The following is a 25905-nucleotide window of genomic DNA, read 5'->3' as shown; positions in this document are numbered from 1 at the left end:
AAATATAAAAAACAAAAAAAGAAGTGAACATAGCATGTGTTGATTTGCATTCTAGTTCTTTTTCTGGACACAGTTGGAATTCTCTATCTAGTCTATTGGGATTGCCTTGGATCATTGAACTGCTGAGAACCAAGTCTTTCATAGTTGATCAACGCACATTCTTGCTATTACTGTACACAATGTATTCCTAGTTCTGCTTGTTTCGCTCAGTATCAGTTTGTGTAAATCTTTCCAAGCCTTTCTAAAATCAATTTGGTCATTGATTTTTATTGAACAGTAATATTTCATTATCTTCATATGCCACAACTTTTTCACTAATTCACCAATTGACGGACAACTAATTACTCCTTTTCCAATTCTTTGCTGCTACAAACATTTTTGCACATGTGGATCCTTTTCCTTCCTTTATGATTTCCTTGGGATATAGACCCAGTAGAGCCTCTGCTGGGTCAAAGATTTTGCATGGTTTTGAAGTTCTTTGGGCATAATTCCAAACTGATCTCCAGAATGGTTGAGTCTATTCCTATCTTCTTGATCAACCCAAAGTTCCCTCCCTGAGTGTCTGAACATATTTCTGTATTTAAATCCCATTAGGCTAAATACTTATAATTGTTTAATGACTATTAATGCTACTTATTAAGCTTTCTTTCTTGTAATGCTTTTTGTGAATGTTCTGTGTGAATGCCTTAATAATCAAAATTCTGATATTATTGCTGATTTTCACTGTATGCAAGGAAAGTGGCAGAGTAGAAAGAAAGAATGGTATAATAGAATGCTTCCCATTTATAATTAGGAGATCTGGGCACAAGTTCAGTCTCAGACACTAACTAGCTTTGTGACTTAGTATAAGTTACTGTTTTCTTCTGGATGTAAATGAGTAGGATGGATTGAGTTCCAGTATTTAGTTCTTGAATTAGTAAATATATATATATTTTTTGGGAGAGTTTTTGAAAATTGGCATACAACAGTGACTTACATATATTTCCATTTGCTATCAATTGTCCAAGAGCAATTATATATCATATGCTATCTTCCTTGGAGGAATATATCTTTTAATATCCAGTGTATTTCTCTAATCAGCAGGTGAAATGTTGCAAGTTCACAGGTAAAAATCTTACTTGAATTTATGACTAAATAGGGAAATTATTTCCTATCCTACCAAGAAGGAGGAAAAGGTTGTGTCTCCTTCCTCTGAATGAGTTCTTTTCCTCTTCTCTTCACTCCCCCACACCAACTTAATTGGTGCTGAATGGAGAGAATTGGGCTCATTAAGGAAGGCCTAGAAATTACAAAGGAGGAACTAAAATGTAGCCTGAGAATTCTTAATAGCCTGCTTTGGGGGCAAAGTATTTTTAATGGGCTGGAATTTTAAAACAGCAAACATTAATTTCAATAAGCAGAAAGATAATTAAAATGGGAATGTAGGCCAGTTCCCTTAGCCAGCTTTTTTTTTTTTTTTTCCCCCCTCTCAAGAGCAGCAAATAGAATATATCAGGTTGGGAGTCAAAGGAAGAAAGTATTTTGTAATAGATGTAATGTGTACAGTCCTGTTACCCTACCGTATAAAATATATAATTGCCCTTAAAGGGAAACAGTGCTGTTTTGTAGGTTACATTTAATCAGGAATGGTTTGGACTTGTTCTCTTGAGAAAATAGGAAATTACACGTGGGCTTGGTTTTGGGAGTGATGAGAAGTGTTGATAAGATTAATGAAAGCAAACTTGTTTTTCTTTGAAGAAGTGGAGAGGAGACAAATTCAAAATTATTTTCCCCCTAAAACTCAAATGAAAGGTGCATAGGGAAGTCTTGTACAATCTATTTGGAAAAAGAAGTAAAAGGAGTAGAAATTTTGAAATAATGGTTTTTTCACGCAGGCTTTCTTCTTCCATCTGGAATTTGGATTGCCCTCCCTAAGGCTAAAGGCTTTAATAAGGGAGCTGTTATTTATTTTCCAAAATGTGACCATCTTACCACTTCCTGACTGTTTTCCTCTTTCTTCCAACCCTAGCATCCCTATTAGAATGTCAACTTTTTGAGAGCAGGGACTATCTTGATGAATTATGTCAGTGGTGCTTGGTGTATATATTGTTCATTCATTTTGGTATTATATGATTCTTCATGATGCCATTTGGGGGTTTTCTTGGCAAAGATTCTGGAGTGCTTTGCCATTTCTTGGCTTTAGTGACTTGCCAAGGTCAAATAGTTTGTGATTAAGTGTCTTAAGGCCATATTTGAACCAAAGAAGATGCATCTTCTTGACTCCAGGCCCAACATTCCATCCACCACATCACTTAGCTGCCTGCCTAGTGTATAGCCAGCTCTTAATAATTGCCTTTTTAATACATTTAATTGTTCAAGGAAGCTCATTAGGATATGACACTAAGGCTAGATAATAAAAACTAAATGATAGCAGAATAATAATTATTAATAAAAAATAATAGTAAAACTCATATGGTTTGTAAAGGCTGTTTTACAAAAAAAAAAAAAAGGCAAAAAGAAAAATGAAAGAAAATATTATCATCTCCAATATACCTAAGAATGTGACTATGAAATAATTTTTTTTTCTATCGTATTTCCTTGATATTAAATTTTCTAATGTCTTGCAGTGAGTCATAAGATTTTAAGTCTCTTATAAGACACAGAATTTATTTTTGGAATGATTATTGAAATAGGATGACAGTTTGTAGCTGAAATATTAGAAGGATCCTGTCAGTTCAAACATTCAAGAAAATTAGTATTTTCATTCCATCCTAGAAAGTATGTTTGCCCCATTTGTCTTTGTTCTCATCTTTTCCCATCCCTTTACAGACTTTGGCCTGTTGACAATCACCTTTCTTTCTCATTTTCATCTCCTTTTTCTCTCCTGGTTCTTTTTACTCTGCCTATAAGCATTCAAAGTATCCCTTTAACCTTAAAAAACACCTTCCCTTAATTTCTCTCCTGTCTCCAACTATCATCCTATAGGTTTTTTCCCCTTCACTGATGGACTGGGACTCTGATTTCATTAGCCAGAAGAAACCCTCTCTGTCAATTAAAGTCAACATCATTCTCTCAGCTTATGATCTTAGGGAATTTTTTGGAGCACTGAGAAATCTAAGTGATTTAAAAAGGATTTCACAGCCATTTTGTGCCACATTGCTAATCTTTGACAAAGAATAGTCTGCACTTTCTTTTCTCTCTCTCTCTCTCTCTCTCTCTCTCTCTCTCTCTCTCTCTCTCTCTCTCTCTCAAGTCTTAGAGGCTATTAGCAAAAACAGTTTTAATAATAAATAATAGAAGTGTGTGTGTGAGAGAGATAACATTTTGTGATGGTAAAATACTGTCAGCTAAAGAGCTTGACAAAACTATGTAGAAGATGAGATTAACTTACTTTTAAGAAACCTAAAGATTCTAAGAAGTTAGAGGTAAGAGAGATGATTATTTCTCTCTTTTGTCAATTGCCAATTATTGAATTAGGACTAAGATTTTTGTCCCCTTTTCCTCATTTAGAAATCAACCTTTCTAGGCTATTTAGACAGTCTTTGAAATGCAAAGCTAACAATGAGATGAAATATTGGATAAGATACACCCAGTTGGGTAAATTTAGATCTGATCAAAAGGTAAAGAAATTTTAGTTTAGGTGAATTGGTAGATTTTGGCCCATGGACAGGTTGGAGTAGAAGTAGATTCCCTCTTTTGTCTAGACTTTCCTGATTGAGGTGATAGGGATATAGAAAAATGTCTTTGTTGAAGACTATGATCAGAGTCATGTTCCCTAGCCTTTCATTATAATATTCATTCTCTCATAAATTGTTAACTAATACAGGTTTGATTTCCACTCTCAGGAATACCCACTTTTCCAAAAGCAGAGAGATACTGAGTGAGTTCTGTGAGGGGTCTTTGGTATTCAAGATTGCCATTGATTCCTTTTATTAATTATCTGTAAGCATAATTAATAAAAATGATTACCCAGAAACTATGTCTCTCAAACTTTTCATGTATAACAGAGGTAGAGACAAAGTAAATTTCCAGGACAGTCCTACCAAAGCATGAGGCAGGAGATGGAGTGTCATGCAGGAAGAGCAGTAAGATGACCAATTTGGTGAAGATAGAGTGCCTGAAGGGAGTGATTTTTGATAAATGTCAAAAGGTAGTTGAAGTTAGGTTGCAAAGAGTTTAAATGCTGAGAGGAAGAGTTTGTATTTGATTCTAGAGGTAAAAAAGATCAACAAATTTCATTGTGTAGAAGGATGACATGATCATATTTGTGCTTTAGGGAAATCACTTAAGACAGCTGAGTGAAGGATGGATCAGAGAATGGAGAGATCTGAGGCAAGGATATCAACGAGTAGGCTCTTATAGTAGTCCAGCTAAAAGATTATGAAGGTCTGAAATAGTGGAGTAGCTGTGTCTAGAGGCAAAAGGGACAGAAAAGCCAGAAGTTGCAGAGGCAGAAAAGACAATATTTGACAGTTGAATAGATAGGAGGAATGAGTGAAAGTGAGGAATCAGGGATGGCACTGAGACTTTGAACTGTAGTAACTAGAAATATGATGGTTCTATCAATAAAAATAGGGAAGTTATGAATAGGAATACATTTTGGGGAAAGTTTTTAGATATCTTGATCAAGATGCTCTTCAGACATCCAATCTGAAATATTAATTAGGAAGTTATCTATGTCGGAATGGAGCTGAAATGAGAAAGGAGGGCTGAAATACATATAGACCTGGAAATTATATCTGCATTGAAATGATAATTTAGCCAATGGAATCTGGTGAAATCACCCAGTGAAAGTATATATAGAGAAAAAGTCCCAAGAAAGACACTTGAGGATGTCCGCAGTCAGAGGTTATTATATGGAGGAAGGTCTGGTAAAGGAGTTTATTAAGTAACAGTCAATTAGGGGAAAACCAAGAGGGAGCAGTTTCATGAGGGAGTATCCAGGAGAAGGTTGTTAAATGTTGAAGCCCTCTGAGAAATTAAGAAAGATGGGAATTGAAAAAAGGCCAATAGATTTGGAAGTCATGAGATTATTATTACTTTGGAGAGAGCAGTTTCAGTTGAGTAAGGAAGTCAGAAAATAGATTGCAAAGCAATGAGAAGTGAGTGAGAGGAGAGGAAGTGGAAATAGTGTTGTTAGTTTTTACTAGGAGTTTGGCTAAGAAAGGGAGGAGAAATGCCAGACAGTTGACTGATTAAAGATAATGGTAAGTTTTAATGAAGGGTTTTTTGTTTTTTGAGTTTTTTGGTAACATGAAAAACATTTGAGCATTTGCTTGTAGATAATAGGAACAGAATCTAATTAAGTTGAAGATTGGAGAGGAGATTGGAGATGTTAGGGACAATATACTTGAAAAGTTGGTTGGAGGTGGAATGAAGGGTACTGTATCCACTTATATCTTACTTTTACAATTTCTTTTATGTACATACAACTGTATTGAAAATTGTCCCTTTAAGGTTATTGGTGGCCTCTTAATTGCCAGTTTGACCTGTATGACTCAGTCTGTCCAAATGAAGATTGGGGAAAATAAAAAAAAAGATAAAGGGATTCTTTCACCAGCCACTGACCAGAGTTCAGAAGGGAAACCACAAAATCATCTGGGGAACGGATACATTTGAGAAGGAGGCTACATTTTCTCAACAGGATGCTCAATCATCCTGGAGGTCCCAGCCATCCTGAAGGTCCTAATCTAGAGCAGAAAGGGAAACAGAGGTTGGTGGAGAAATGTGGATTGGGGAGTGTGAGGAGGATAATTGGTGAATACAAAGTGCTACAATTGGGTATTTCTAGGAAGGGGGAATGTAGCTCATCATCCTCTCCTATAATAGATTAATCTTGTACTCTTTGGGATCATTCCACAATCTCCAGAAGTTTAGGATTTCATTTTGGAAACCACTGTTGTAAGTCAATGTTGATATAAGGGGAAAGATGTAATATGTGGAGTCAAGACTCAGTTTCAAACCTGATTTTTTTCCTTTATGACTTCTAGAAATTGACAGGCTCTCAAGAGTCACAATATTTTTCCTCTGGTAAATGGGAATGATATTATCTAGATTTACCTGTTTCACATCTTTATGGGGCATCTTCTAAATCTTAAACACTATATAAATGTAACTTATTGTTGTAGGATAAATGTCATTTTCCTGGACTTTAAGACCCTCTGCCATCTGCCTTCAGTGAACTTTTCCAGCCTAATTTTTACAATATTCCCTTTCATATGGTATTCTTTTAATGAAGCTTAACTATCAACTATATCCCTTATTTATCATGAACTCTCTCACCTCCTGTCTTTTTGGAATGTATTTCTACGTATTTTTCTCTGTTTTAAGGCTCAAATCTTGAACCCTCTTTTATTAGTGTGACAGGAGGGCTTCAGTTAAAAAGGATTTGTTTTTCTTTATTTTTAAAATACTTGGGATCTCTTTGGCCCTCTCACATTCTTCTTTGCATTTTGTTAATTTTTATACATTTTATATCCTGCCTCCAGCCATTTGAGTTAGGAAGACCTGAGTTTAATGTAATTTCAGACTGCTCAGTGCACCAGGAGCTCTTAAAACTATAAATTGAACAATAGGTGTTGTTTGGCCTAGGCAAAGGGAATTTTTTCACTGGGATTTTCTGACAATTTGTAATGAAATCCCAGGTTAATAAAAATAATAGTATTAATAATGCAAGATACTTGAAGCCAGAGGCTGTCATTTGTTCAATGTTTCAAACATGTTAGCTGTTTAATAGGTAATTAATTTAATATTAATAAGTTAAATTGATATGTCCTTTTAGTATAAAAATTCCTTTCAATTGATACTGATCACATTCCAGCCATTTCTTCTACATTCCTTATCTTACTTCTTTTATATATATATCAGTAAGGTGTTACAAGCTATTTATGCCCAGAATGTATCCCTCTGTTTTCCTTAGGATAATATGAAACTTTTTTTGTTGACTATGACATTTCATGGTTAGAATCATTCAAAATCAACGAATGAATATATATATATATATATATATATATATATATATATATATATATATATATATTTTTTTTTTTTTTTAATATAACGATTGAACTTTTTCAAGGAAAAGTTGGGGATCTAAATGTTAACTTCTATGCAAATCTCCATATCTCTTAAGACATTAGGAACATATTTGGGTCTTCATTGTTTCAGGTATTGAGGCAATTTATGCCATGGCTGGAGGTGCCATGCTGACCTTTGCTTTCAGGTCAATGAGGATTAACATATACTATATACTTATTAATTTAGAGGGCCTTATTTAGATCTTTATAGTCTTTGCCAATTCATCTTCTGCAACTGATGTTGACTCATAATCTACAATTATTTTCATGGGGCTATTTTTGTAAATGCTTAACATGAGCTCTATAATATGAAATAGCTAAATGTCTCATGAAATGTTTCTTGTTGCCTTTGGACACATTATAAAACCATTGCTACCAACTCACTTATTTGTCTCTCCCAGGAGAACCTGTGTCCTCTACTTCTATTTCTCTACCACTTCCTTTTGTTTTCCTACTTTATTTATAGAATCTTAAGATTTATATGATTCAGTTCCTTCACTAGTATATATATCCAATGGTCCCTGAACAGGAATTCCACATTTGTAATATAAGCAGCTATCTAACATTTCTAAGACTGTCTAGTATCATTGTAATAGCACAATTTGCCCCCTTTTATATCACTTGACATTGTTGTTTCTGGAAGGAGAAGAGGCCACACTAGATTGAAGACCATTTTATATTTTTCTGTGCTACATTGGTGGCCAAAGAGAATTCTGTACTTAACTAGGCAGGCACGCAGAAAGCAGTGAGAATGCTCCTTTCAGCACAGTAGAATCTTTCTTGTGTTCTATTGATATAGCCTTTTAGAACCCATGTTCACCTCTGTGCCACAAAAGACCTACACTAAGATAACTCAAATAAGTTTGTGGACTGCTGCATACTGGATACAATCCAGAGCTCCAGCTTTCATTAAGTGAGCTGGTTCTCTACAGTACCTGACTTGTCAAGCAGCTGTATATATGAATAAAGATGTGGGAAAGCTCAGAAATATTGTAGCAATCACCATTCCCATTGAACCATCCTTCTCAATTCCTTACCATTTTTTTTGACATCCTCTAGAGCTAGGATTCTTAAGTTGTTTTTTTTTGTTTGTTTGTTTTTGTTTTTGTTTTTGTTGTTGTTGTTGTTGTTTTCTGTTGTTTTTTAAATATCATGGGCCTTTTTGGGAGTTTAGTGAAAATTATAGACACTCCCCCTCTCAGAGTAATATTTTTAAATAGGAGAAATAAAATACTTAGAATTACAAAGGAGGCCAATTATATTGAAATAGGTGTCAAAACTCTTTAAAGTTCACAAACCCTCGGTTTAAAATCTTCTGCTTGATCCAGGGCCAGACAACCTTTCTAAAGTGCACTGCCAGATTTCTCAACTCCTGTTCTCTTGCTATTTGTGCTAAAAGAGAGTGTGGGAAGGTAGGGATGCTCAAATTTACATGTGCATCCCACTCGTTTCAGATTCTTTTTGCTTTACCAGCTCTCTTTTAAAATGCAAATAGGCTCAACATTCCCAGGGTTTATCAGTTGATAATTGGCTAATCAATCATTAATCCTTTGGTGAGAACTACTTTAATAAAGTGCTGGACCACCTTCAGATAATTGTTAAACATCCAACTATGAACTGCTTTACTGAGAGGGGGGAAAAATTGGAGAGGGATGGGATAGAAAGTATTGTTAAAGAATATTCTGAGTCATAAAGCCCAGCTTTAAATGTAATCTATAAGTGAAAGGTTTTGAACAATCAGGGCCAAAAGGAGGGCACAGTAAAGAAAGAGAGGTGAACATTCTTGGCAGTTCTGCTTCTAGCTTCAATAACAGCTATCCTGATGTGTCAAAAGAAGTAATTTCCCAGAAACCTTTAAGAAGCATTGTATCAGTGGTGAAGTTTCAATCGGTATTTACTAACTCTGCTATTTTTCTTCAGAACCTTGCAAGTGATCGTGATCTCAACTTATTTCCAATTACTTCTCTAAAGATGAGTTTAAATAGGTGTGCTCATCAGAATGATTAAATATCCTTCAGCTAGGTAAAAGTCCATTTAGTTCAGGTCTTGGCCATAAATTTGATATAAATTTTGATCGTTTCTCTTGATATTCAAGTGCTTTCTTTTAGGATTTCCTTATTTTGCTCTGGAGGGGCACTGGAATAGGCAGTGTTTATCTGTGAATTGGGAACCTAACCTGATGATGAGAATCTTCATACAGCCACATAGTAGCAGAATTAGCTCTTGAATAAAGGTCTCCTGACTTACTCTAATTACCTTTTCACCACATCATACTGCTTTCCCTAAAAACTCTATGTGGCTTAAGAATTCTAATTTATTAAGAATGTAAATACTAAGTATTAATGTAAGTACTAAAGTAAAACATAAATGCTCTTAGTAACAATAAAGGATTATTTGTTAATTACAGGACTCTTAATAGTTCACATGCTAAAGAGAGAATGATCTTTTATAGTTAAAAAAATGGGAAATAGATCTGGAACTTGACAGACTACCCTCTTAAATTTAACCTCTTTATGTTCCTCCATTTTCCCCTCTCATTTACATATAGGTAAGAAAATAATCATGGAGCAAAGAAAGCCTACCACTTAAAATATTCCTATGTTGGTCATGCAGAAATAGTGCTTGAAACATAGAATGTTTCTTTCCTGTCTCATACTCTTGCTATTGTTCTTTTAAACTTGTTTTTTATTGAATATTTTTCTTCATTCCCCAGGTTCAACTAAGTATTAACCTTTCTATCTTTGAGGGTATCTCATTCCATCTACTTTAAGGTCCTCCATGGATTGGATGTTTCTTTTGAAATATATTGAATTCTGATTTTAAAGTAAATTGGATAAAAAAATGAAGAGCTTATAGGTCCCAATATAGAGGATAACAGTGAAACAATGGCTTTGAGAAGGCTCCTATATTAACACTATTGAGCATCCTTAAATTAAGTTTATAGGAAAAAGTCATGCATGGCTAGACTAAATGTCTGCTACTGTATTTTTAAATTATAGTATATGTCATTATATTCTAGAAATTTTTAACTGAAAGGATTTCAGTGATTATCTAATAAACTGTTTCCTAAATCATGTTCTGAGTATAATGTGATTAAGGATTCCATAAGGAAATTTGAATTCTAATCATGTGTCCCCCAAAATTATCCTAAATATTTGTTTTAAAATATTACATGTAAAAATGTGTATATATCAAAAAGCTTATTATTGATAAATTAATTTAGTTATGAAATTAACCTTGATTTTATCTACTTTTCTCTAAAACTTCCTTGAACAAGCCTTTTTTATCCCCTGAGTATTTAAACCTTCAGAGCTCTTTGAATCAATATTTATAGGTTTGGTCAGCCTAACACCAATACCTATTTAGATGAGGAAACTGAGTCCTTTAAGATTAAGATACTCTTGCAAAGGCATCCAAACAACAGATGACTAAGAGCTGGAATAGATTTCTTCCATCTCAATCCAGGGCTTTTTCTATGATGCTATTTTTGTAGATATCATTTAAACTCTATAAATTTTGAGCCATTCAAGGAATAGTAAATAACAATTTGTGTTTCTTGGGAAAGAGAACTAAGATTTATGTAATATTTATCAAGATGGCAGTAGAAGGGTTATAGTTCATAGAATACTGTATCTAGCATTGGAAAGCATCTCAAGCCATCTATTCCAAGCCCATCATTTTACACATGATGGAATTTAGACCCAAGAAAATGGATTAACTAGTCATACAGGTAGTCTGATTTAAACCTAGGGCATAAAACCAGTTAGACTTGTCCATCTTCGTAGTACTGGAAAAAAAGAATTAAGGTTAGTGATAGATACCTAGAGAAAGGATAAAAAGGAAGAAAAGAGAAGGCCATTGGTGTAATTGCTCTGGCAGAGTTCCCAGGATCCTTGTAGGAAAGAAGCTCATCAGTAATCTAGAACCCCAGTCCCCTATTCTAGTCAGCTATTTTTTTTTCCTTCTGTGTCCAATTTATTGGGGACCATGAGAAGATGGATGACGTAGATTTGCTTAGCCTGGCCTCTCTTAGAAATAGAAGAACATGACTAAATGGGCCACTTCTATTTGAAATAAAGTGTTTCATCATATAGCAGAAAACAAATGCATAGGCTATCTGTCAGAAACTGGATATGTGTGTACATACATACACATAGATAAACATACATATATATGTATCTATATATAAGGGATATGTGGATGTATGTATACTGGCTATATTATAGGGCAGACCAAAAACCTGAGTACAGTTTTAATCTTAAAATTGTTTTTTGGGACACTAATAGGTTAAATTTTTGTATGTCAACTGTGAAAAACAAAATATAAGCTCATTCTGTGATTTTCTTTTTTTTTTTTTCCGAATTCATAATGAAATAATACTGATTGTTACCCAGAGCCAGCCACTGGGAAATAATTTTTTTTTTTTTAGAAGCACTTGTCATTTTTCCCCACATTGTTTTTATTTGTAGAAATAAAAGTGCATTTCCTGAAAAAATTTTATTCTATATTTCTGAATTACTTACAAATCACTTCATAAAGAAGTCAAAATTGTATTTTCCAATGAATTATGTAGTATATTATAAACAATTTCTAAGTTTAAGTTATTAACTATTTTAAAAATAAATTTTATTAACATGTTTTTTTTCTTAAATCTAAATTTTCCCATATAACATCCCTCTTAATCCTTTCAGAGTAGCATAAAGCAAGGAATTTTTAAATGAAAAAAAGAGGAGGAAGCGATAATATAATCAATAAAACTGAGCAATATATATTTTTAAAAGACTTAGAAGATATGCAATGTTTTACACCCAAAGATCACCTAACTATTCCAAAAAGTGGGAGTAAATGGAGTAGAGGGGTATTCACATATTACTTCCCTGGAGACATGCTTGCAATTTGTAATTTAGAAGCATTTATTTATTTATTTAGTTAGTTAGATATTTTTCTTTACTTTTATTAGTATTTTCACTCATCCTCCTTTGCTTTTGTACTTTAAATATAGCTATTCTAATTCATTGTTTTTTTTTTTTAACATATGCCATGTACCTTTTTGTGATATAAGAAATAAATTTTCCTACATATTATTTAAAAGGATACATGAAGATACTGAGGAAATGAAATTTTCATAATGAAATGTTCACCAATTTATATTCAGTGAGTTGAAAGTGATGCTGTCAGATTGCTTGATCTCTTTTTACATAATCTAAAATAGCTTTTATTTGATAAACTTAAAAAATCATAGATATTAAATGTTTTACCCAGAATTTTAACAGGATTTTCCAAAAACATTTTATAGAAAATAAAACATTTTAAAGTTAAAATAATTCAATACATGACATCATTGATAATTTAAATTATCCAAGCCAACAGGACTTCAACAAGGAAGTAACCAAAACAAATAAAAATATGTTAATTTTGGCTTTATAAAGAATTCGGGGTGGAGCACAAAGGAAGTCAGTATTTTGCAACAGGAAAAAAGATTTGATGTTGTATTTAAAAAAAAATCAAATTCAGTGTCAAAAATGTTTATTAAGTGTTTATTTTTATTTCTTTTCATTTAATGTTCTTTTTTTAAAATCAAAAGTGTCTATTCTTTGAAAATTCATTTTATCTTGTCTGCTATTAAATGTGAAATATAAAGTCTCTCTCCTACCCCTAGCTACTTTTATTCATACATTGCATTGTCCATTTAAAATGCCAATACATCTGTTAAAATATTTTATGTTTTGACTTGTTTCTTCTACACTGGAATGTATCTCTGATCTCATTTGTGTTCATACTGTCTCCATTAACACATCAAAAATCATCTGTATCTTCATCCCTTAGGTAGCTAATTGACATAATGGATAGAATATGAACTTCAAGTCAGGAGGTCCTGAATTTGAATCTTGTTTCAGATATCATTAGCTCTGTGACCCTAAGAAGTTCATATAACCTCATTTGTGTCCACTTACTTTAAAATGAGGATAATAATCGCACCTGCTTTATGGGGTTGTTGTGAAGATTAAATGAATTTAAGTATTATATAAATGCTAGCTTATTATTATTATTATGTTATCATCATCATCATCATTATTCCTTCTCTTATAAACTCTTCATGGGAGTTGAATTATTTTTTGTTAATTATTGCCTATAAATAAAAGGATGCTGAAAATGTTATATTTGTTTTCTATCAAATGCCACTAACTTCCCATGTGTGCAGTGATTGTTTTTAGTTCCAGATCTTGAAAAGTGACAAACTAAGAGATGATGTAATAATTTTGGGAAAAAAATTTTTATTCGTTTTGTCACAAGATCTTTGGGGATTGGTTAATAAAGAATATACATGATGTATTTTATTTGATACCAGTTAGCTATTTCTTGAGGCATCACATGTTCATATTTTGGTATCTTTTGTACATAGAAGTTGTGTAATAAATATTTGTTGATGCTATTGACCTTGATAATTTAACAAATAATTGAATTAATAAGCAAATAAAACCTGTGAAATAGCCCTCATAAACATATCCCTTCAGGCCTTCATTTGGAGTCTATTTTTCTTTTTGACACATTCATTTCTAACCTGCTTGATTTCCTCAGCCCATTATAGAATATGAACAGAAAAAAACTAGGAAAACATATGTGGGGACAAGATTTGGAATCAGGGTGAGCCAAAAAAAGTAGGTAACCTAGATAACAGCAAATAACATTTTCTAAACATTGAGGGAATGGGGAGGGGAAAAAAAAACCATAAGTACACAAAATATTTTTTAATATCATAAGCTGTTTGAGGCTATTTATTATAGAAACAATGTTTTACAGTGGTGCTGCTGTCATCAAGAAAAGGTTAATTTATGTTACTTGATTTAGAAAAGATTTCCAACCCAAACAAATTGTATATTGTTGTAGTATAAGTTTTTAAAGGAAAATTAATTCCCTAACATTGCTGGTGAGATATTATAAGCTTTTGATGTTTCTCAGGCAGTGGACTGCTAAACCACAGGCTTTCAAGCTGAATGAACAGTAGAAAGGCTGTTGAATTTGGAATCAGAGGACCAACATTCAAATTCTAAGTCAGCTCTTATTAGTCCTCTCCCCTTGTAAAAATCATTTAACTTCCTCTGGCTTCACTTTAATGGGGGCTGGACTAGAAGATATCAAAGGTCATTTCTAACCTTAACTCTAGGATTTTGCGATTGGATTCTATGTATCATTGTGGTGGAGGGAAAGGCCTAAAATCCCTGCAACAGCTCTCCTGACAAGAGCCTGAACTCTTTACTCCGAACGTGCCATTTCGTCCATGAGAGGGCACTGAAACAGAGGAACCTAAATCACATCACATCCTGCTGCTTGATCTGAACAGGAAAAGGAGTCAGCATTGGGACTGCTAGCACCCTGAAAGAATATAGGCTGCTCCACTCGTTCTTCTGCCCCTGGCGAGAGCGGCCAGGCTGGTGAGACTGTGAGGAGAGCAGCAGTTGGGATGTGAGTGCTTTTGTTAAGGAGGGTCACCGGGCGTCCAGATAAGCAGCAGTGCTACTGGCTCCAGTTGGGTTGGCTTGGGGGAAAGAGTTAGATTGGGAAATGCCTGTGGTTAGCCAGCCGAGCCCTGGGCTTTGATGAATAAAACCTCTTGTTCTGCAAATGTTTTGGCTTGAAAAATTTAGCAAGCATTTCTTTAAAATGTTATTTGGACAGATTTAAGTTACAACTGTTGATGAGGAATTCTTTGGAAAGCTGCGAAGTCTATTACAAACTGCCAAATACAGAGCATCCCCAGGGAGACTTTGTTGTTGAATATCAACTCTGATTATATGACTGTCTTTAATTATTTTAGATCACTGTATGACATTTCAGTGTTCTTTTTAAAAAAATGTATTTGTTGTTTGGCACACAGTAGGCCCTTGTTGATGGATTTAATTTCCTTTGTCATGGTTGGAGATCTAATTATTGCTACTTGATTTAATCCCTCTTGTCATGTTGGAAATTTACTAGCACTTTACCATTTCTTTTTGCAGTGCTTGGCACATAGTAGGCCTTTGTTGATGGACTGAATTTCTTTTGTCTTTGATGGCTGTTTGATTGAATTCTTCTTGCCTTTATGGGAAATTTATTAGCACTTAGCATTTCTTTTTTTGTGGGGGCCAGGAATGATATCAGGCAATGGAGTAGGAGTTGAAAAAAAATAAAACTGATCAATAGCTGACTTTTTCTATTACATCACTGAAACTTTATTTAAAAAAATTTTTTTTTTTTGGCTAAGACATTTGAGGTTAAGTGACTTGATCAGGGTCACACAGCTAGAAAGTATTATATGTCTAAGGCTGCATTTGAACTCAGGTCCTCCTGACTTCTTTGCTGGTGCTCTATTCATTGTGCCATTTAACTGCCCTAACTTTATTTAAAACTTTAAAAACAACTTTATTTAAAAAAAATTTGGCCATTAAAAAAAATCATCATCTGATCTTCCTTGATTTGTTATCTTTCCTAATTTTTTTCATTTTCAAAACTGGTCTTATGTAATATATGTTCTAGGATTTATTATTTATCTGTATTTTATTTTGCTTGTGATAACTATAATAATAGCTAACCTTTAGATAGAACCTACAATGTGTAGATACTGGGCTATCCAAAGAGTATCTCTTTTGATCATTTCAACACCTCTTAGAGGCAGGTGCTATTATTATCTCTATTTTATAGATGAGGAAATTGAGGCAAGATACAGGTTAAGTGATTTGTCCAGTATTATATAATTATTGTCTGTGACTGGATTTAAACTCGTCTTTGTAACCCCAAGCTCTAAAATGTATCCACTGAGTCACTTAACTGCCCATTTTGCTAATGACTTACTCCCTTTTTTTTTGTTAGAAAAAAACCAGATATATAAGAAATGTAGGGTAGACAGAATGTGTTGTAACTAAGAAGAATGAAATGGATTCTGTGGCCTTTCTGTCAAATTTTAAAAGTTGAATGTAACCTAGCTTTTATTTATGCATCTCTTTACATTCCTTTCAGGCTTAAAATATTTGATAGTTTTCTTTCTCCTGGTATTGGCTTTATGCCCATTCCATTAAATCCAGACTTGGAGGTTAAGAGATCTTGAAGTTGTCATTGAGACATTTCTTTTGGAATGAGTGATGCCCAAGTTTTGTAATGTGTCTTCAAAGGATTTTCAGTCACATAAACAATTTAAGTGCTTGTTATATGTGCCTTTAAGTCAGGTGACTAATATAGCAGCCCCAGCCAAGGGCATGTTTCCTTAAAACTTCTAGAAAAAATGCTTAGCTCTAAATGAACAGCCACTTAACAATCAGCTTTAATGATAGGACCCATGTGCATTTAAGAGGGAGATACTCCTTTCTGTGAACCTAGGAAGTCAGATATATAGTTCCTCTCTGCAGCTTACTCAGATGAGAAAAGATGAGACATAAGTGCAAATTCAACTGTCATGAATAATAAAAAATTTTAACAGGGAAGATAACAAACTCACTGAATTTGATCATACAGCATTCCCTCAGTCACCTTTCAGTATCAAGTCGAGGCTTAGCCTGGAAAGTGACATAGCAGTCTGATGGTCATTCCAGGACTAGGTCAGGTTTGAAGGTCTGGAGTCCGACAAGGTAATAAGCCTGAATAGCCTTAGAAGGAAACTGTATTAACTGAGTGGGATGTCCATCAATTGGGGAATGGCTGAATAAGTTATGGTTTATGAATGTGATGGAGTATTATTGTTCTGTAAGAAATGACCAGCAGGATGATTTCAGAGAGTCCTGGAGAGACTTACGTGAACTGATGCTGAGTGAAATGAACAGAACTGGATCATATAACGATCAGTTCTGATGAACGTGGCTCTCTTCAACAGTGAGATGATTCAAACCACTTCCATTTGTTTAATGATAAAGAGAACCATCTACACCCTGGGAGAGGACTGTGGGAACTGAGTGTGGACCACAACATAGCATTCTCATTCTTTTTGTTCTTGTTTTCTTGCATTTTGTTTTCTTTCCCAGTTTTTTTTCTTGTGCAGAAAGAAAACTGTATAAATATGTGTGTGTATATATATATATATATATATATATATATATATATATAGGATTTGACATATTTTAACATTTACCATGTATTGGACTACCTGATATCTAGGAAGGGTCTAAGGGGAAGGAGGGGATAATTTGGAACAGAAGTCTTTGCAAGGGTCAGTGTTGAAAAATTACCCATGCATATGTTTTGTAAGTAAAAAGCTTTAATTAAAAAAAGAAGAAGAAGAAGGAAGATGATGATGGCTCTTCTTTTTCTTCAAGAAAGAACCTGTGTTTGATCTCAATCCAGAGTTCTCCATTAGAGAGCCATAAGAGATGAGATTCACTTAACTTGTTTGGAGAAATAAGTTACTAAAAACTACAGGGCTGAACTAGTAGTAGGACTTTATTTGAAATATTATACATAGTGCTTTTCAATTTGTAAAACACGACATATTATTTCATTTGCGTCTCCTAACAAACCCTGTAAAATATGCAGTACCAATTATTATGATACTCGTTTGTAGAAAACTGAAGTTTAGAGAAATTAAATAATTTGGTTGTGATCACTCAGTAAATGTCAAAAGTGAGACTGGAATCTAGGTCTTCTGATGCCCAAGTCTGGCATCATAAGGGAGCCTCAGAGCAAGAATAATCAATAATTTCCCAGACCAGATTCACCCCAGTGGAGTTTTTTTGCCATTTTCCTCAGAATTAAAATGTTTTCTCAAGGCAGGGATTAGCTGGAGTTCAACAAGAACCTTTCTTGATTGACACTCTTAACACATTTTATGCTGTGATATGCTTATATCCTGTTACACAATTTGGATAATAGACTTTTCAGTTGCTAGGGTTAAGTACATTTCATTAAGGTCGTTTTTTAAGCTTTTTCTTTTCAAAATAAATAAATAGATATTTTTCAACATTCACTCTTGTAAAATCTTGTGTTCCAAATTTTTTTCTCCCTTCCTTCTCTCCATTCCCTTCCCTATATGGCAAGTAATCCAATATATATTAAATATGTGCAATACTTCTATACATATTTCCCCAATTATCATACTGCCAAGAAAAATCAGATCAAAAAGGAAAAAAAATGAGAAAGAAAACAAAATGCAAGCAAACAAAAAAAGTGAAAAAGCTATGTTGTCAATTTCTACAGTCCTCTCTCTGGGTGCACATGGCTCTCTTCATCACAATATCATTGAAACTGGCCTGAATCATATTAAGGTTATTTTAATGATGAAAAACAATGGTCTAAGCAAGGAAATAGAGAACAGGAAATTATTAAGTGCCTACTGCTTTCCAGGTACTATACTAGGACAATATTAATTGCATTTGAACCTCACAGTAACCCTGGTAAATAGATAGTACTATTATTACTATTTTATAATTGGAGAAACTAAGGTATACAGCATCAAGTAGTGCTCATAGAGTCACAGAACTAGTAAGTGTCTCAGGTCTTATTTGAATTCAGGTCTTTGTGATTTCAGGCTCAGAACTCTATTTAAAGTGCCACATACTTGTCTTTTTATTAAGTATTCAGAAACAGCGAATAATCAAAAAAATTTCATTTGGTTTTGATTGTATCATATGACCTTGTGAATTACAATAATTCTCGTAATTATTTTTTCTGAGAAAATCAATTAAAGGGTTGTGTGTGTGTGTGTGTGTGTGTGTGTGTGTGTGTGTTTTATTACTCTCCTTACCTTATTAAAATTGTGGCTCCAGGGATAGGAAAACATTCTGGTTTCTTTCCTAACCCTAACTGCTGTTTTCTTTTGCCCTTTGGTGACTTCTGTACTAGACATAGGTGTTGTTCTTCAAGACTTTGTCCTTAACCTTCAGGAGTATATATAGTTAAGTTCTTAAATGGTAGTGTTGTTTGTCCTTCGCCCTTGAAGGCCCTGACATCAGGAAGATAAGGCCATGACTCGTAAATGTTTTAGATTGATTTAAGGGAGAAGGGGCAGCTAGGTGATGCAGTGGATAGAGTACCAACCCTGAAGTCAAGAGGACCTGAGTTCCAATCTGGCCTCAGACATTTCCTAGCTGTGTGACCCTATGCAAGTCACTTAACCCCAATTGCCTTAGGAAAAAAAAAAAAAAAAAAAAAAGATTTAAGGGAGGGAGGGAGGGCTATGCAAAGTTACTGGTCTCACATTCTCCACCAGAGCCATCTGGGTCTAGTAGCCAGAGATAGAGCATGATGATAGGATGGATGCTATGGGAGATCTCGGCCTTTTTTTTTTTTTTTACAAGTACTAAAATGAACGGTATAAGTAATGGGTACTTTATGAGCTCAGGCTGTAGTGATTGAAAGGAAATGGAGAGGGGGCTTCCTGAAAGATGGGGAGGATATTGATAAGTATATACAAGGTAGAAGGCATTTCAGGCAAGGAGAATACATTAACAAAGTCTGTCAGCGTCAGGTTTGAGTTTGGCTTGTAGAATGAATTTAGCTGAATGAATCAGGAGATAATCAGTCTGGGAAAAACAATGAGTAGGCTGGCCTGGCTTCAGCAGAAGCTTAGTGTTGGGGTATCAGGTTGAATGGAGTCAGATGGAGAGGGCTTTGAATGCCAGCTCGCATCGCGTTACTTTCCCATGTTAAGTAATGAGGAAACATTGGAAGTTTTGAATGGGCAAGTGACATGATGGAGGGCAGTGTTTTTGAAATACTAATCTGACAATAAGACAAGTAGGCCAGCCAAAAGGTTGTGGCAGTGGTCCAGATTTGAAGTAGTGAGGATGTCATCTAAAGTGGTGGCAATAAGAACGGAAAGTAAAAGATAGATTCAAGAAATATAGAGGAAAAACCAGCAGGATGAGGTGAAAAGATGGGAATATTTATTAAATTATTTTCTGATTTCAGGTGCCTTGAAAAATGGCTATTGTTGAATAGCCAGCTTCAGGTATAAAGCAGAATACCTTTATGTTCATAGGTTTATTTCCCTACTTTCCCTATTTCCCTAAAGCCTAAGTTGGCCCAAAGTTAGAGGTCCTGAAGAGAACAACCTAGAAATTAGAATATCAAGATTGGGGCTTTAGAACCTGGCCTCTTTTCTGTTTCTGCTTATCCAACAAGACAAGACATGTTGACAGTAATTTCAGAGATTTCTAAAGCATCACAAATGTATTATATGTGACATTTACTTTAGAGAAAAACTAAATGCATAAGAGTTACCTAATGTCTGAAGAATAGTCCCATAGCTGCCTGCTCGTTAATTACATTGGCTCTGGTTTGCATGGGGAAAGTTCAGAATGTTATGGAGATAGCCTCCATCAGTTGCTTCCTCTTTCTCTCCAGAGGCCTAATTGTCACTCAATTAGCTCCAACAGTACAGAACAGAGAGATCTCTTTTTTTCAGTTAACAAAGTATAAGGAGATCTTCTATCCTTATGCTGCTGTCAGTCCCATAAGATATAGTCTTAGTTCTATGGTCACTATTTTTAAAAATTTTGTAAAAGAATCATTTTGATCTGCAAGATACTCAATCCAGTTTTTCATGATGACTGTTGATTCTTGTAGTTTTACTATAATACAAAAGATGGTCAGAATTATAGTGCCAGTTTATTCAGACTTATTAAGTATCATATTTTTCAATTATTGGCAATTTTGTTAAAATTATGATTTAATTATTGGAATAAAAAACTCTTCCTTTTTAATTTAGGGATTTACATGACGTTATATGCTTTCAATCCATATTCATCACATTTAGAAGAAAAGAGTCAGAAGGTGTATGTAATTATTATAATAAAAGCATTATTTTTAAGTATAGTTAATTATCCATGATTTTTTAGGTGAAGGAGAGCCATTGTGTTGTAGTGATAAGTGAGAATGGCTGCTCATTAAACAATTTAACTTCTTTGTTTTGACTAATCTTATTTACACAGTGGTGTTTAAAGAAGAGAAAATAAAATAATTCAGTTATGTAATTGTAGCTGAAAACCTTCAGTTTTTGAAATGTATTGTTGGTTAAATAAAAAGGAGAGTCTAAACCATCTTTTAGGTTTATTTCTTTGTTTTCTTATGATGTAGTTAATAAACTTGTATTTTCTTAATGTACATCAGAAGTTACCTGGTTGATGCACAAGTTGAGTGTTAATTTTCATTTTCAAAGCTATAAATTATTTTACAAAGTTCAATGTTAACTGAGTCTTCTCAGCTATTTAGTTCGTGTAATATCTAATATCTAAACAATTAAATTTCTACTTTTGGTGTGACATTTAATGTAAGATTTGATTAAAGTCCTATAATGGAAAAGCTGACGTAAGATTTGACTATAAAGCCCATTGTGTACCATTGTCATCACCAGTCTTGAATTTCTATTCAAAATTGGGTCTTGTTATCATAGTTTTTTCCATGGCAGAATTTAATATTTACTGACCAACATTTGGAAGCATTAAGAGAGCTCTTGTTTACATAGTGTCATGCTTTTGTATTCCATTCTAGGTGTTGGACTGGATTGAAAACCATGGAGAAGCATTTTTAAGCAAGCATACTGGTGTAGGCAAATCTCTCCACAGGGCCAGAGCATTGCAGAAACGTCATGAAGATTTTGAGGAGGTAGCACAGGTAAGTCAATTTTTACTGCCTCTGCTTTTACTAGCAGTCCTCTTTGGTTTTCTTTTGTTTTTATAAATTAGTATCTTGACATTATCGTTAATATCTCAACTTAAAGTGATGCTTAAACATATATCTGAAGCCTTACCACTGTACATTGTAAGATGATTTCTGATAAGGATTTCCTTTAATTTTCATCAATCAATAAACATTTAATTGCCTACTGTGTATCTGGCACTGTTCTAAGAGCTGGGGCTACAAATACAAAGAATGATTCAATCCTTGCTGTAAGTTACTTCCTTAGAGTTAGGAAATAGATTAGTTAGTTAGCTCTTTTGCAAAGCATAATATCTGAAAAAACAAAAACAAAACAAAACATAGCATTATTGGTGGTCTGCTTGTTTACTGGTATGGTTCAGCCAGGTATACTTTAGGAGACCACATTTCTAGTTAACTTTTCACAACTTTCTTTAATCATTTGAAGAACACCATCTTTTGAGCCTATGATGTTTGAATTGTGCCAAACCTTCAGTTTACAAGTATCTTTATTGACATGATCGAGGAAGAAGCCACAGGAAGGTAGCTGCTTTTAAAATGTTTTCCATTTGTTATCCTTTAGCTACATCAGTCCTGCCACCGGACAGGCAACCAGAATTCTCATCCCTGGTGTCAAATGATTTACCAAAACACTGATTTTAGAGCTAGATTAAAGAAAAGGGAAGTTGAATTATAGAAGAATCCTTTAGAACTTAACGTTCCATTAGTTCCTGGAACCTATGAGGTCCCTTCCAGCTCTGGACCTAAGTTCCTATGATTAGCAAGCAATCCATGCTTAGCTAAATACATTAATATATTGGGGAGCATCCATTAAAAACTGGTATGGTAGCTAGAGAAGCTAGCTTCCATAAAAGGAGCCTGGGGTTCAGGTTTTGCTCCTGATACATAATTGTTTTTGTGATCCTGGGCAAGTCATTGAATTTCTTATGACCCCCAGATAACTCTGAATTGCAGAACAATTGCAGCTCTGTGTTGACATAAGGAGTTTCCTCAAAAGGGAACGGGATACACCAATGAAATCATGTTCGCCTCTTCCTCTCCAAAGAAAGAGACAAAAAACAGAGAATTATGATGGACAAAAATATGTGCAATTCTAGTCAACAAGTCAACATCTTTATACAGCATAGGTTCAAGTTCTTCAAGACGCAGGAAATCAGCACTTAAAATTATTCAGTCTGTGGCTTCCAAAGTAATGAAGCCCCAAATGGCAGGAGCAAGGCCTCTAGTAGGGAGATTGCATAATAGTCCTATTCTAGATAATATTCTTTAATTTACAAAGGAATTATCCTTATATCCACATTCTACTTCCTGAAAACATCTAAGCTTTCTTCCTAAGGAAAAAAAACTACTTTATGTGTGTGTGTGTGTGTGTGTGTGTGTGTGTGTGTGTGTGTGTGTGTGTGTGTGTGTGTGTATAAATGTGTGTGTGTGTATATGTGTGTATATATGTGTATATGTATGTATATATTATATGTATCCAAAAAGAGCTTTAATGAATGTCTCATTGGGCTAAGCATTTTACAAATATTATGCAACTTGATTCTTACAATGACTCTAGGAGGCAGGTACATTTATAATCCCAATTTTACTGTTGAGGAAACTGAGGCAAACAGCAGCAACATTACATGCCCAAAGTCACACAGCTAGGAATTGTGTGAAATTAGACTTAAACTCAGGTTTTTTGACTGCAGGCCCAGTGCTTTACCAAAAAAAAAATAAAAAAAAAATCTCATTTGACTCATAACAATTTTGTAAGGAACTGTTTAGGGAGTATTATTGCTTCCTCTTTTTATAGAGTGAAACTGAGCTTTACAGAGGCTAAGTGACTTGCCTGTGGTTGCACATCTAGTAAGAATCAGTCAGGATTTGAGCCCAGATGTCTTCTAATTTTAAGTCCAAGATTCTTTTTTACCTGACTCTGCTACCACTTCTCTCTGCTAAGATAGAAGAGCTTATGCAAGAGAAACACAGAAACTTCCGTTGTATGGACTGATTAGATCTGCAGTAGAAAGCCTCAGTCAGTAGTTAGATATGGGCATGCTGAGTGGATGATAGATGTCCTGTGACCAAAGCATTCTTAGGATGAAGCTGGTTGATCATGGAGCAGCTTCTGTTCTAGCACCCAGAGGAGGCTCTAAGGTCTGGGGGGCTTAGACTGAAATAATCCTCAACAGTGGACACACATACTCTGGTTATCTTATCTCCTGGGCCAGCTTCAAAGATCTGAGAGAGAGAAGGAAGAGTTCTAGTAATTAATTCTTAGACTTCTAGTGTATTTTGAACTATTATGGAAAAACTAAGAAACAGTCTAGTTTGAATCTGATTCTCTTCAAATATCAGACAAGGCAGAAACAGACATTGTAGTCTAGACTTACAGACCCAAGAATTTGGATTCCAGGCTTAAGCAGGTGAGATTTATCCTTTTTTGCTTTCTGTAGCCTGGTGCCTCATCAAGGAAGACTTGTGTCCTGTTGCAAGGGGTTCCTACAGATCCCTATTGCTACATCTGTTCATCATTATTCTTCCTCATCTCCACCCCACTAGGTAAATGCTCATATTTGAAATCAAAAATAAAATATGCCAGCATTAGAAATTAGTACGTCTTTTCAACATACCAGATTCAGACATTAAAATCAATTAGCAAGCTTTTTAAAAATAATAGCTTTTTATTTTCAAATACATGCAAAGATAAATTACAACATTCATTCTTGCAAAATCTTGTGTTTAAAAAATTTTCCCCTCCTTTTCTCCCACCCCTTCCCCTAAACAGAAAGTAATACAGTATATGTTAAACATGTGCAATTCTTCTATATACATTTCCATATTTATCATGCTGCACAAGAAAAATCAGATCAAAAAGGGGGAAAATGAGAAAGAAAAAAAGAGCAAGCAAACAACAATTAAAAAGGTGAAAATATTATGTTGTGATCTACACTCACCCCACAGTCTTCTTTCTGGATACAGATGGCTCTCTCCATGCCAAGACCATTGCAACTGTTCTGAATCATTTCATTATTGAAAAGAAGCACATCCATCAGAATTGATTGTTGTGTAATCTTGCTATTGATGTGTATGATGTTATATTGGTTCTACTCACTTCATTTAGCATTAGTTCATGGACATCCACTCAGTTTCTAGTTCTTTGCCACTACAAAAAGGGCTGCTACAAATATTTTTGCACATGTGGGTCCGTTTCCCTTTTTAATGATCTCTTTGTGATACAGACCCAGTAGAGACACTGCTAGATCAAAGAGATGCACATTTTTAAAAAAATTTTTTTTTATTTTATATATATATATATATATATATATATATATATATATTTTTTAAATATTATCCCTTGTATTCATTTTTCCAAATTACCCCCCTCCCTCTATTCCCTCCCCCCGATGACAGGCAATCCCATACATTTTACATGTGTTACAATATAGTCTAGGTACAATACATGTGTGTGAATATCATTTTCTTGTTGCACAATAAACATTAGAATCCGAAGGTACATGCAACCTGGGCAGACAGATATTAGTGCTAACAATTTACATTCACTTCCCAGTGTTTCTTCTCTGGGTGTAGCTACCTCTGTCCATCATTGATCAACTGGAAGTGAGTTGGATCTTCTTTATGTTGAAGATTTCCACTTCCATCAGAATACATCCTCATACAGTATTGTTGTTGAAGTGTACAGTGATCTTCTGGTTCTGCTCATTTCACTCAGCATCAATTGATTTAAGTCTCTCCAGGCCTCTCTGTATTCCTCCTGCTGGTCATTTCTTACAGAGCAATAATATTCCATAACCTTCATATACCACAATTTACCCAACCATTCTCCAACCGATGGACATCCATTCATCTTCCAGTTTCTAGCTACAACAAAAAGAGCTGCCACAAACATTTTGGCACATATATGTCTCTTTCCGCTCTTTAGTATTTCTTTGGGATATAATCCCAGTAGTAGCGCTGCTGGGTCAAAGGGTATGCACAGTTTGATAACTTTTTGGGCATAATTCCAGATTGCTCTCCAGAATGGCTGGATTCTTTCGCAACTCCACCAGAAATGTATTAGTGTCCCAATTTCCCCACATCCCCTCCAACATTTATCATTATTTGTTCCTGTCATCTTAGCCAATCTGACAGGTGTGTAGTGGTATCTCAGAGTGGTCTTAATTTGCATTTCTCTGATCAGTAGTGATTTGGAACACAAAGAGATGCACATTTTGATAGCTCCTTGGGT

General features: G+C 34.5%; 1 protein-coding gene across 2 annotated transcripts in view; it reads left to right on the top strand.

Annotated features, from left to right (window-relative positions):
* The window catches only part of TRIO (trio Rho guanine nucleotide exchange factor), a 274467-nt gene that overhangs the window by 30660 nt on the left and 217902 nt on the right, over positions 1 to 25905 (top strand). For both annotated transcript variants that reach the window (XM_074279114.1, XM_074279115.1), the window contains exon 6: positions 21507 to 21629. In XM_074279114.1, coding sequence (XP_074135215.1) covers positions 21507 to 21629 — 123 coding nt within the window. The remainder of the gene's footprint in view (positions 1 to 21506; positions 21630 to 25905) is intronic.

This window comes from Sminthopsis crassicaudata, chromosome 1 (assembly GCF_048593235.1).
Source record: "Sminthopsis crassicaudata isolate SCR6 chromosome 1, ASM4859323v1, whole genome shotgun sequence".
Taxonomy (NCBI): Eukaryota; Metazoa; Chordata; class Mammalia; order Dasyuromorphia; family Dasyuridae; genus Sminthopsis; species Sminthopsis crassicaudata.
This window is presented reverse-complemented; position numbering and strand designations above follow the sequence as displayed.